This window comes from Caretta caretta, chromosome 10, assembly GCF_965140235.1.
Source record: "Caretta caretta isolate rCarCar2 chromosome 10, rCarCar1.hap1, whole genome shotgun sequence".
Taxonomy (NCBI): domain Eukaryota; kingdom Metazoa; phylum Chordata; order Testudines; family Cheloniidae; genus Caretta; species Caretta caretta.
Window position 1 is genome coordinate 3,102,865 of NC_134215.1, and position 13,525 is coordinate 3,116,389.

The 13,525-nt window shown below is 38.7% G+C and overlaps 1 protein-coding gene across 6 annotated transcripts in view; it reads left to right on the forward strand.

Annotated features, from left to right (window-relative positions):
- ARHGAP17 (Rho GTPase activating protein 17) overlaps positions 1-13,525 on the forward strand; it is a 67,625-nt gene that overhangs the window by 22,737 nt on the left and 31,363 nt on the right. For all 6 annotated transcript variants that reach the window (XR_007358684.2, XM_048865785.2, XM_048865786.2 and 3 more), the window contains exon 2: positions 12,450-12,489. Coding sequence is in view for 5 of the 6 variants with exons in the window: in XM_048865785.2 (XP_048721742.1) it covers positions 12,450-12,489 (40 nt within the window). In the remaining variant the exon portion in view is untranslated. The remainder of the gene's footprint in view (positions 1-12,449; positions 12,490-13,525) is intronic.

Sequence of the window (13,525 nt, forward strand, 5' to 3'; positions counted from 1 at the left end):
TGGATCTTAGTACAGTGTAGATTGGGTGAAAAAATGTGAATCAATAAATGTCAAATGTCTGTCAAGTTACATTTTATGGAGAATTTCCAGTTAGCTTTAGAAAAACAAGACTCTTATGGGAAACTAACTTCTTTAATTCTGAATACTTTGTCTTTGTTTTTGAACAGAGCTGCTAATTTTCCATTTTTCCTGGCAGCAAATCCTGCCTATTGTACTATAGAAAATGAGCAGGATGTACTGGCAACACAGCCCTATGTGAAGGTGCTCTGAAATGTTAGCTTGCCAAAAGCTACCCATCTGGCTTCTCTTGGGTAGCAAACAACTAGGTTTCATTTAGTTAAGGAAAATTAAATGGCAGGAAAAACTTAAGTCTTGTGTCATGTTTTCATGGATAACTTTGCCTCTGCTATAATCTTGTCAGAGTTTAGGAGCTCAGACTTGTCATTTCATCATGAAGCAAACTATTCCCATAGGCATCTATTATACCAGCAGTTAAGGTCCCATATACAGTGTGAATAAAGATTTGGAACCAGTTTTACATTTGCACCGAGTTTCTTTTTTTCTAGTAAAAACAGCTAGGAGTCCTTGTGGCACCTTAGACTAACAAATTTATTTGGGCATAAGCTTTCATGGGCTAGAACCCTCTTCATCAGATGCATGGAGTGGAAAATACAGTAGCAGGTATATTTATAAATAGTACATGAAAAGATGGGAGTTGCCTCTACTGAGTGTCCAAGTTTTTTTTACAGCACTTTTTGTTTTAGGATTGCTCTTGTTGCTTCCTTACCAGCTTTTAAAAGGCGTTAAGCTTCTTGTTTTGTAACTCTTGACCTACTTTTTAGCTCATCCATGATCACAGAATCCTTACTGTGCTGGTTGGACAGGACTTGTGACTTTCTCTGAAGCCAGTGACCTCTCCAAAGTGTTGCCAAACTGAGGCTTAGGATATGTCTACACTGAAAAAAAAACAACAAAGCACAGAGAGAGACTCTGCAACAGCGAGTCTCAGAGCCTTGGTCAACTGACTTGAGGTCACACTGCAGGGCTACAACTGGCATTGTAGGCATTGCTGCCTGGGCTTACCCCTTTCCCAGAGTGTCAGAGCAGTGCTCCAGCCAGAGTGGGAACGTCTACATTGTTATTTTTAGTCCTGTAGCATGAGCCTGAGTCACTTGACCCTATGCTCTGAGACTTCCTCCTATGGGTTTTCTAAGGTATATAGATATACCCTTAATCTCTCCTTCAGTTCTCCAGATTTGGCTAATCAGTTTTTCTGCATCAAAGACGAAAATTCCTAGCTCCCGAATTCTTGCTCCTGATCTACTGTTCGGAAAGTATAAGTGACCCTGGCCATGGTACATGAAGCAGAACTGCTCACTGAAAGTAGAAGACAAAGGATGGTTTTAAAGTGAAAGTGTAGCTGTGAGCTGCTACTTTCCCCACTGCCTACCGAGACAAGAGAGGAGCAGCATATGTTTGTATATTATGTCCCAAAGGTTTATTGGGCTGAAGAGCGCTTCCAGAAAGGAGGAAAGATGAATACAGTGGATATGATTACATAACCCATGTAACTAGGGGAGTGGTACTGGAACATGCAGTAAAAAAAATAAACAAACATGGTGGGATGACTAACCTAAAAGTTTTAAAATAACCATTAAGAAATTCTTGCGTTCTTACATGGTTAGTGGTCTTGGCACAGAAGTGGGTAATTGTCCTAACTGTGGACCAAAATATATAATTTCCTAATGTCTCTTTATAATCTGGAATTATATATTCCACCTTAAACATCCAATTTAATTACTGTCTTTATAAATGACTGCCTAAATGTTAACATGCCAATTGAGACTGCATGTCATACTGTGTGACTTGAAATATTAAAGTTCTGTAGTATTCAGAAGGAGATGATGATTTCACCATAGTATTTTTGGCTGGTTTTGAACAAGTCATAGAATCATAGAATATCAGGGTTGGAAGGGACCTCAGGAGGTCATCTAGTCCAACCCCTTGCTCAAAGCAGGACCAATCCCCAATTAAATCATCCCAGCCAGGGCTTTGTCAAGCCTGACCTTAAAAACTTCTAAGGAAGGAGATTCCACCACCTCCCTAGGTAACGCATTCCAGTGTTTCACCACCCTCCTAGTGAAAAAGTTTTTCCTAATATCCAACCTAAACCTCCCCCACTGCAACTTGAGACCATTACTCCTTGTCCTGTCCTCTTCTACCACTGAGAATAGTCTAGAACCATCCTCTCTGGAACCACCTCTCAGGTAGTTGAAAGCAGCTATCAAATCCCCCCTCATTCTTCTCTTCTGCAGACTAAACAATCCCAGTTCCCTCAGCCTCTCCTCATAAGTCATGTGTTCCAGACCCCTAATCATTTTTGTTGCCCTTCGCTGGACTCTCTCCAATTTATCCACATCCTTGTAGTGTGGGGCCCCAAACTGGACACAGTACTCCAGATGAGGCCTCACCAATGTCGAATAGAGGGGGACGATCACGTCCCTCGATCTGCTGGCTATGCCCCTACTTATACATCCCAAAATGCCATTGGCCTTCTTGGCAACAAGGGCACACTGCTGACTCATATCCAGCTTCTCGTCCACTGTCACCCCTAGGTCCTTTTCCGCAGAACTGCTGCCTAGCCATTCTGTCCCTAGTCTGTAGCTGTGCATTGGGTTCTTCTGTCCTAAGAAGTTGGAGAGACTATTTCCCAGGTTTAACATTAGAACAGTGATAGTTAATCCTTATTGCCTTTCAAGATGTTTTATGTACCATCATATATTTACAGGAATTCTGCATCTGCTTGTGATATTCCTGGTGAAACTGGTATATTTCTTATGGATGTTCAAAAATACTTGACAAACAATTATGTTCAGGTTTCTTTGGCTTTCTAAACCAGCCTTTTAAAATTTAGTGTAAATTCTTCCTTTTTACTGGGAACACAGGTATTTGAGATTTGGGTAATTGTGGAACCCTTAGTGGTTATTGAGAAAACAGGAACACTTGTACTCCTCCAGAACAGCTATCAATAAATTGTGCCCTTTGTCCTGTATCCTGCAACTTTGCCTTCAGTTCCCAGAATCCTCCTTTTCCCACAGGTCCAAATCTTACTCTTTCAGTGGAGTGTTGCCAATTAATCAGCTATTTTATATCTAAACCGTGTGAACAGATGAGCTATGAGATTACCGTTTCTGTTGTAGAAAGGAATGTAACATTTGAGAAGGACCTTGGTGTGTGCAGGGCTTCCACTCTCTGTAATTACAGTCTACTAATAATTTCTAACAGTCTTTTTTTATTCTTACATAAGCATTATCTTTGTTACAGAATGTGTCAGGGAAAATCCTTAGTTTAAACAGATCTTCTGTTTCCAAGACACATGCCAGTAGGTTCTGTATACCAGAAGTTCACACAACAGATCCAGTCATAAACCTGGAATGTTTTGAGCCTCCTAGTACATAGGAGGAGCTGGAGAAAGGGCATGCTTTGTCAATTAGTCATAGTTTGGAGAGAGACTTCATTTTACATTCCCAGTATTTAACTGTTTTGTCTACATTCAGTTGAACTCTTAAATTGTGAAACTACCATAGAGGATGTAGCTTAGGAATTTTTAGTTTGGGAAACCAGATTCAAGATCACGCTATGGGTATAAATAAGCAGGTACTGCTGGAGGAATTTGTATATGAAGCTGCAGATTTGGTTTATTACACTGAACACCTTGGTTAAACTCAGCTAGTTTTTCCCTAGTCTGTACATATTTTTTCTAAAGCATCTGGGAATGTTCTTTAAAAGATTCTTAGTTGCAATTGTTAATCTACTCCAGTAGAACACTCCTTCATTGTCAGATTTATGCTGTCATTTCATGGAATGAGTCTGATACAAAGTTAATAGCCCTTTTAACCTAAGGGGATCAGGCCAAAAAAACACTTGTTTACTGATATAGGCCCACAAAAATTTGGTTGAAAAACCCCTTGATTGTTTTAAGATGTGGTGGGATCTTATACGAGTCAAGAGGTAAGAGTGCAGAGCAGCTATTCTTGCATGCTGCTCAGCTAGTGGCAGAGTTCCTTAATCTTTCCCAGTGGCTGTAGGAAGAATTAAGAATGTCAGTCTCCATCCACCACACCCTCATGCAGTGGATAACAGTAAGCTATGCATTTATTAATCCATGATGATTTTATCAACCACTGTTAACATCTGACTTCTGGAACAATACTAGCTTACACCCTTAAGGAATCTGACCTTATTTCTATTATTGTAGCACCTGAGAGACCCAGTCAGGGACGAGGACACTGTTGTACTAGGCGCTGAACAGACACTGAACAAAGACCATTACTGTCTTTCCAAAGTAGTCTTTCTTTCCAAAATAACAAACTTCAAAACTACAAGGTCCTTAATTTTAATATGCAGTACAGGGCCCATTTTTTTAGAATTGCACACAAACGCTGTCATTGCAAATGGGCATGTAATTAAATGTAATAACTGCACCTATTCAGTCTGCTTCTGGTGCAGTAAATGTGCGGTTTTTATCAGAAACCGTACACATTGCAGAATATGGCTTTTGTACAAAGTGGTTTTTGTTTTTTTAAAAAGGATTTCCCTTGGCTTGTAACACAACCTACCTGAAGAAAAATAGTTTTCTCCAGCTCTACCATTAAGATCTTTCAAGTAGAATGTAATTGAAATCTTTCTCATTAGTAACCCAAGAGTTGCCCATATGGCAACGGAGCACTGATCAGTCTAGTACCGTATGTCTTGATTCCTATAAAAAAATCATGAAAGCATCTCTGCAAAATCTTAGTGTGTTACCTCTTCTCATAATGTTAAAGCTGTGCTGGAGCAAGAGACATCATGACACCCACCTCATCACGTGGAGGTGCAACAAATGAAGCAACTTTTGCAACTAACCTCTATCTAAAGTATACTCTTAGGTCTTTTCAAAATGCAATAGATAATACTTTAAGCCTTACCTTGAGCTGCTAAATGATGGTTAAAAAAGTACGATCCTGTGTGCAACTCTAGTCCATTGATATTGGATCAATCCTTGTAAGCCTAGATATTGACAGTTAACAGATGTTATGTTGAACTAAAACAGAGTGAGTGTGGTGAATGACTTTTCTGGTCAGACCAGGATCATGACAACACTTCGATTGGAGGCCCAAATTGACACCACCGCTACTTGTGCTGTCAATAACCCCAAGCTTTAGCAAAGTGTGGTGCCAGTTTACAGCAGTCTAGCTTGGGTCCATCTTGTAATTTAAAGAGGCTTATTTTTAACACTCTGGAGACTTTCTTGTTTCATAAAGCCCGCTGTCCTTTTGTGTTTACATAATATTTACACTGTTAATATTTTCTGCGTTCTACAGAGTTGGTTGATTTAAAGCCTAGGCCATCCCCGTTCTAGATCAGCCAATTCACCATGTGTTAAAGCCAGTGGTTGGTTTATACTTTGACATCTAAAACACATTGTTTTCACGTTTGCTAATGTGCTCTCAGATCTTAAATTCTTGTCTAGACAAGTCCTAGATTATCATGAAGTACATGGCTTCAAAGGATGCTTCCTGGCTAGCTTCACAGAGAGAAGGAATTTAGTGCTTAAAGTTGGGGGTGTGATAGTTATATTAGCAGGAAGAGTTCTGAGCTGAAATGTTGCTAACTATAGTCTGTCTTCAACATGTGCTTAAAATAGCACTGTATATTGTAGACATACCTATTCCCATCAGTTTTAGAGGAAGTGCTTGAAACTGAAAAGCGACAGACACTTGTCTAGACAGCCACAGCATGTCCTTTGTTTTAGTCATTCAGGTGTTTTTGTTGATATTACTATACCTCTGTCACTGTGGCATTTAATTATTCATATAAAAATACATTGCATCTAATTTGCTCATTGTCTATACACCTTTCTCAACTGTGGCATCTTTTGATATAAAAAGCATACACAACGCTCTTTGTCTGGGAGAGTGGTTGCATTGTAGCTTAAACTTTTTTATTTCTAAGTGTTTATTTTCAGGCAGAGTAGTGATGTCTCTGTATTAGATAAAATAAAAGGATGTATCTTTTATATACACTTACAGTAAAATCAGATGTGTTCATTTGTATATAGGTCCTACAAAACTAGGGCTAAATTCTGCCTATATTTGCTCTCAGTGAACTCTATTTTCAATCACATACCCCCTTTTTTGGTACTTCAAAGCTAGTAGCTAGCAAGTTGTGTTGATTAGCTTTGCACAAAATGTTGGGTGAAAGGGTGTCTTCTCTCATCCAGTGTATCCGGTGACATAGTTGCTTGTTAGCGGTACTCATTGCTGAAAGAGAGGAATGCAGAATGCTGTTACAATCTTAAACCTGCTCATCTATGAAAATGTGTTCATCTAAATACATTTCTATAAAATCTATAACAAGCTGATATAATTCTATGGCTGTATTAGATGTCTGTTCCCTCTTACATGATTCACCACTGTTAAGAACTGAACATACTTTAAATTAAATTCTTCACTAATTCCTGAAGCAGATGGCAAAAAAGTATGTAAATCCCATGATGCTGGGTATTGGATGTAAAATCTGGACTGGAACAGACAAGCCATAAAATGCAAGAGGAAGCATGGTTATCTATGACAGCTCAGCCCTCTGTTCCACTTGCTTGTGACTGTTCAGTAATAGGAAGTAGCTGGAAGACTTAGCCTTATCATAAAGATTGTACAGTTGCTTCATGGTTTGAGTACAGTGATGAACAGCTGCTGTATTTAGCATATCCCCTTTGGTTTAAGTTAATAACTCTCCTGTTTTATTTTCTAGTATTCTACTATGCATAAATATTACAAAGCCCAAATTATCACAAACAACTCCATCTGTCACGTGTAAATTCTTTCTCTTGATGGCTCCATCTGATTTGCTCATGCAAGAGGCATCATTCTATATCTCTGAAATTCAGTGATTGGCTTTCTTTTAAGTCCGTCTTGGCTGAAGGGCTCACTCCTGCTCCCAGTAAAATAAATGTCAAAGTTCTAACTGACTTCAGTGGATGTAGGTTCAGAGCCTTAAATTGTTCATGTTTTGTCTTTTAACAGACTTATGCTGTGCACAGAGGGACTGGGATGAGATGCGTACATGATTATTTTTAGCCAAATGCTTTGTCACTGCATGGACTAAAGGTCCAGTCGGCAGCCTTATAAAAGGCATATTGATTATAATGTGAGAACACTCTTACCAGATGGCCTCTGATCAATTAAATTGTTTTGGTTTCTAAATATTTTCTTAGTGAACAGAACTACTTAAAGTGAGAGAATAAAGATGATCCAAGGAGATTTGTGAATCTTACCCACTCCTGTGGAAGTTCTGGGCAATCGGCTCTCTGGCTCATTTTTGAGAAATGTATGTTCAACTAGTTGCCAGATTTGCTCCAGAATAGACACAGGAAGTTATGAGTGTAATGAGAAACTTTTTTCCTGATGCACAGAGATCTTAAAACAGTGAAGGTAACTTGCAAGGTGTCTATTCTGGATATTCATACTCTTGACAGCAAAAAGTTAATCTTTTAAAGTTCTTTATGGCAATGTGAAATTCTGCTTTGCTTATGAAACTTCAGAAAGGCGTTTTCCGAGCAACAGTAAACCTTTCCCTTTTAATCCTTATCTCTATTGATCTAATTAATAGAAAGGTTTGTTAAATTAGCAGTGCACTCTGCTTTGGTATATCAGAATTGTTTTGACCTTTTTTTTGAGGTCTGAGTTTCAAATCATGCATTACCGTAAGAAATCTACGGTAGTCTACATAACCTTGTTCCCACAGTGACAGTCGGTGGTCCTGTATGCTTTTTACTAAGTCTGCTAGCTCAACAGTGTAATTGCTTCAACAAGGGGAACTACACAAAAATGAGGAAGCTGGTTAAATGGAAATTAAAAGGGTCGGAAGGGTGAAATGCCTGCAAGCTGCATGGAAACTATATTAAAAACACCACAACAGAGGCTCAAGTTAAATGTATACCCCTCGCATTTAAAAGAAAAAAGAAAAAAGACAAATGCTATGAGAAACAGCAGAGTAAAAAAAAAAAAAAAAGGTGGTTAGAGGCAAAAAGACCACTTCTAAAAATTGGAAGTCAAATCCTACTGAGGAAAATAGAAAAGAGCATAAACTCTGGCAAGTAAAGTGTAAAAATGTAATTACACATCCCCCCCAAAAAAATTTGAGGAGCAATGGCAAAAGATACAAAAACGAACAGCAAACATTTTTTAAAGTACATTAGAAGCAGGAAGCCTGCCAAAGAATCAGTGGGGCCACTGGACAATTTAGCAGCACTCAAGAAGGACAAGGCCATTACAGAAACGCGAGAATTCTTTGCACTGGTTTTCACTTCAGAGGATTCCGACACCCAAGCCATTCTTTTTTAGTGACAAATCTGAACCGTCCCAGATTGAGGTGTTAATAAAGGTGGTTTTGGAGCAAATAGATAAAATAAACATATCAAGTCACCAGGACTTGATGATATTCATCCAGGAGTTCTGAAGGAACTCAAATATGAAATTGCAGAATTAACTGTGGTATTTTAAACTATTGCTTAAATCAGCCTCTGTACCAGATAAATGGAGGATAGCTAATTGCCAATTTTTAAAAAAAAAAAAATGCTCCTGGAGCTATCCTGGCAGTTACAGCCAGTAAGCCTAACTTCGCTACCAAGCAAATTGGTTGAAACTATAGTAAAGAACAGAATTATCAACACACAGATGTTGGGGAAGAGTCTACATGGCTTTTGTAAAGGAAAATCATGCCTCACTAATGTATTAGAATTCTTTGAGGAACTCAACACACGTGGACAATGGTGATCCAGTAGGTGTAGTATACTTGGATTTTCAGAAAGCCTTTGTTGAAGTCCAACACCAAAGGCTCTTAATAAAAATAAGCAGTCAAGGGATAAGAGGGAGGGTCCTTTCATGGATCAGTAACTGGTGAAAAGGTAGGAAACAAAAGGTAGGAATAAATTGTCAGCTTTCATAGTGGAGCGGTGCCAGTAGCCGGATCCCCCAAGGGTCTGTACTGGGACCTGTGCAGTTCAACATATTCTTAAATGATCTTGAAAACTGGGTAAAGTGTGAGGTAGGAAAACTTGCAGATTATACAAAATTACTCAACAAAGTTAAGACCAAAGCTGACTGCAAAGAGTTACAAAGGGATCTTACTAAACTGGGTGACTGGGCAACAAAATGGCAGATGAAATTCAATTATAGTGAGCGCAGAGTAATGCATATTGGAAAACAAAATCTCAACTATACATACAAATTGATGGGGGTCTAAATTAACTGTTACCACTTTGAAAACATCTCAGTGTGCCGCAGCAGTTAAAGCTAATAATGTTAGGAACCATTAGGAAGGGGATAGATAAGATGGAAGATATAATAAAGCCACTATAAATCCATGGTACATCCACACCTTGAATACTGCATGCAATTCTGGTCACCACATCTCAAAAAAGATATATTAGAACTGGCAAAAGTACAGAGAAGGGCAGCAAAAATGATTGTGTATGGAACAGCTTCCATATGAAGGATTACAAAGACTTGGATTGAAAGGAAAGAGATGACTAAGGGCAGATATGATAGAAGTCTAAAATTTCAAAGAAGTTTCAAAAGAGAATTAGATAAGTTCACGGAGGATAGGTCTGTCAATGCCTATTAGCCAAAATGGTCAGGGATACAACCCCATTCTCTGGGTGTCCCTGAACCTCTGACAGCCAGAAGCTGGGACTAGATGCCGGGATGGATCACTCAGTAATTGTTCTGGTCATTCCCTCTGAAGCATCTGGCACCAGCCACTGTCAGACCTGGGCTAGATGGACTATTGGTCTGACCCAGTAAGGCCATTCTTATGTTCTTTACTGTTCATGCTTGGAATGCAAGTACAGTCAACACATTTTAAGAGCACTCCAGTTAAAGGAACACATTTCTTACACTAAGAATTTCTCCCTGGTAGTTTTCAATGGGATTTTTCATCTGTGATTATCTGATCCTAGTCTTGTATTACCAGTTTATCACTCACTACTAGGAAGTGATGAATATATCAAGCAGAGCAGTCATGCTTTATTTACAAGGAAAATCTCATATATATTTAACTTTGCCAGAGTGATCATTTTGCTGTAGCCTTTGCACATTTCATTGCCACTATAAAGTATTTAAGTGTTGGTGTCTGTCAGTTTTGAGCATTAGCAGATAATAAATATTTAACAATTTACAACACTTTATGGATCACTGATAGCCCAAGGCAGGTAACTTATGAAATTAAAATTAAATACCTTTCAAAGTTTAACACATGTTAACTGATACGTTTCCCATGTGATCAAAGTCCCTCACAAGAGATTAAAGGAATTATGGGTGAGAGGTAAAGCAATGCTTTGGATTACAAACTGGTTTGGACAGACCAGAAGAAGAACAAATACATTTTTAGTAGGACAAAATGTTAATATTGTGGTGCACCGTGGACCTGTATCGAAACCAGTGTTTAAAAGGGATCATCAGTGAAGTGAAATGTAGGTGACAGACTAGGTTGGGTATGACTACAGAAGACTGAGGAATTTCAGAGGGACCTAACAAAGCTAGGCGAAAGAGGAGCAGCATTATAGAGCAGGTTAGGCAAACACCTGTCAGGCATGGTCTAGATGAGTCCTGACATAAGTGTAGGGGACTGGGCTAGATGACTTCTTGAGGTCCCTTCCAGTCCCATGATTCTATAGCAAATGAGATTCATTGTTGACAAATGTATGGTAATTTGAACTACGTGTACACAATGCTGGGATCTAAATTTAACTGTGACCATTCGGGAAAAATCTAGATGTCACTGTGGACAGCTCAATGAAAGTGTGGGCTCAATGTGCAGCAGCTGATAAAAGTTAATGCATAAGGATTGGTTTAGAAAATAATACTAAACACATCATAGTGGCTGTTATATAAATCTGTGGTAAGCCTTCACCTAGAATACGTTTCATTTATAGTACCCTATCTCAAATACAGCAGCAAAAGGAGGGGCCCAGAAAAGGATAGCAAAAATGAGTCATTGAGAGACTACTTTATGAAGACTGGAATAGAAGGGACTATTCACAGGGGAGATAAATAACCGGGGAAATGGTAGCTCTACAAAATAACGAGTAGTATAAAGAAAGTAAATTGGGTGCTTCATTTACCTCTTCTCAGAATGCAAGAACAATAGCCATGAACCAAACTCAAAGGCAATTTAAAATTGACAAAATTGTTTTTATACAGTCAGTAGTGGCAATTCACTGCCACAAAATATCATTCAGGCTAAGATATTAATAGATTTCAAAAAAGGGCAAGACCCATTTTGATGATGATAGTCAGTTATGTTAGGGGTTTTATAAAGAGAACTAGCCCCTCCTGCTTCAGAGCATTAGCCAACCACTGACATGAGTTTTCTCATGAGCAGGTTATACTGTAATTGTCTACCAGCAGTATATTTTGCACCTTCATCTGAACATCTGGTAATGGCCACTGTGGCCTTGTCAAGACTAGAAATTGGAAGTTGTTAGTTTAACATATGTTGAGACTCTAATGTGGAAAAGTCTTTTAATGGATTGGCTAACACCTGACAAGGCCTGTCAGACAGGGTATTTGACTGAGTGGACCACTGGTCTATCTGTCAATTTCTGTGTTAAGTTAGGGAGGAAGAGAAAACGGAGTGGCGCATGGTCTGATCAGGAATCACTGAGACAATAAACATGAAGCTCCATGATGCTGTTTCTGTGATCATTTTTTGGAGCAGAAGTGCTCTTTAAAATTATCCTTGGAACTTGTTTTACTCCTGCTTGTCTTCTGGCTAAGTACTGAAAGATTCCAGTTTGTTACATAGAATCATAGAATATCAGGGTTGGAAGGGACCTCAGGAGGCCATCTAGTCCAACCCCCTGCTCAAAGCAGTACCAATCCCCAGTTTTTACCCCAGATCCCTAAATGGCGCCCTCAAGGATTGAACTCAACCCTAGATTTAGCAGGCCAATGCTCAAACCACTGAGCTATCCCTCCCCCCATGTTTCTTGCATTAGAATTACTCTTGTTTTTAGGCAGGTAATGTACAGAAATGATAGCTATGGATGCATTAGTGGGTTAGGCTTTCAACTTTAGGAATGTGCAGCTTTCTTTGTTAATCTCATTAATTTGTGGTGTTGGACAAGTGGTGAAAGATTGCTCCTCAGCAGTGATCTGCAATTTGGATGTAGTATGGTACATACCACATTGACTGAGTGTGCTGTGTATCATAACAATGCTCATAAGCTTGTCGCAGGGTGGTATTTTTTAAAATGGGAGAACTTTTTCATAAGAGATCAATTCTTAGCTCTGAATATTTTTCCTGTTAATGTACTGCAAGTTTTTTTACCCTTAACCTAAAAATCTTTTTAGGTGCAAATTATTCTAATTCAAGGCTTACATTTCTCCTGTTTTTTTTCCTTTCAGGGCTGAGAAAACTGAAGTCCTCAGTGAAGATCTATTACAGGTACTGTAACTCGGTTAATGTGCTGCCTTTAAATGCTTTATTATAAAGAACTAAGCAAGCCTTTTGACTTCATAGAATGCTGCCTGTGGAAACAAATTACAAGGACAGAAGTTAGGTGGCTGTAGCTCTGTTTCCTCAGACTGGACGAGCTATGATATAGCTTAAGGAGAAGAGGAACTGTTAAGCCACATGAGACAAAAGGGGATTTGAAAGTTGAAGTACACTAAAAAGCAAGTGCTAGATTAGAAGCAAAGAAATTGTAGCTTTGTATTAAGTAAACTCATTTATGGTATAAAAATGATTCTTTACAAGAATATAATTCAGGTTTCAGAGTGATAGCCGTGTTAGTCTGTATCAGCAAAAAGAACGAGCAGTATTTATGGCAACTTAAAGACTAACAAATTTATTAGGGCATAAACTTTCGTGGGCTAAAACCCACTTCATTGGATGCATGCAGTGGAAAATACAGTAGGATTTTTATACACACACATACACACACAACATGAAAAACTGGGTGTTGCCACACCAACTCTAATGAGACTCATCAGTTAAGGTGGGCTGCTATCAACAGGAGAAAAAAAAACTTTTGTAATATAATTGCTTTTCTTGTTGACTCTCTCATGCTGTTTCTAGCTGGGAGAACATTACTGTTTGGAAGGCCTCTTCCTATCCCCTTGTTCATCTATATTTCTTTCTGAAGGAGTTAATTAATATGGGCTTCAGAGAAGCTGCAATAAATGCCCACCCTGCTTGCAGAAATCCAAGGATTATTCCAAATAAGCCCATGTTCTGTTTATTTCTTGCAGTTCACACAGTAAGTGCTGTCCTAACTGTCATGCTGATAGCACCTGTGATACTTTGAGTTGTGATGGAAATTTTTTTGTGCAAGTTTTTTTAAAGTTGTACCATCTACTTAAACGTAGCATTTGTGCCTGAATTTTTAGGTACTATTTTTACAGAGACTACCAATGACTGGTATAATTGACAGATCAATGAAAGTTTTCTTTTCACTTTTATTCATTCATTTGCTAGCTCT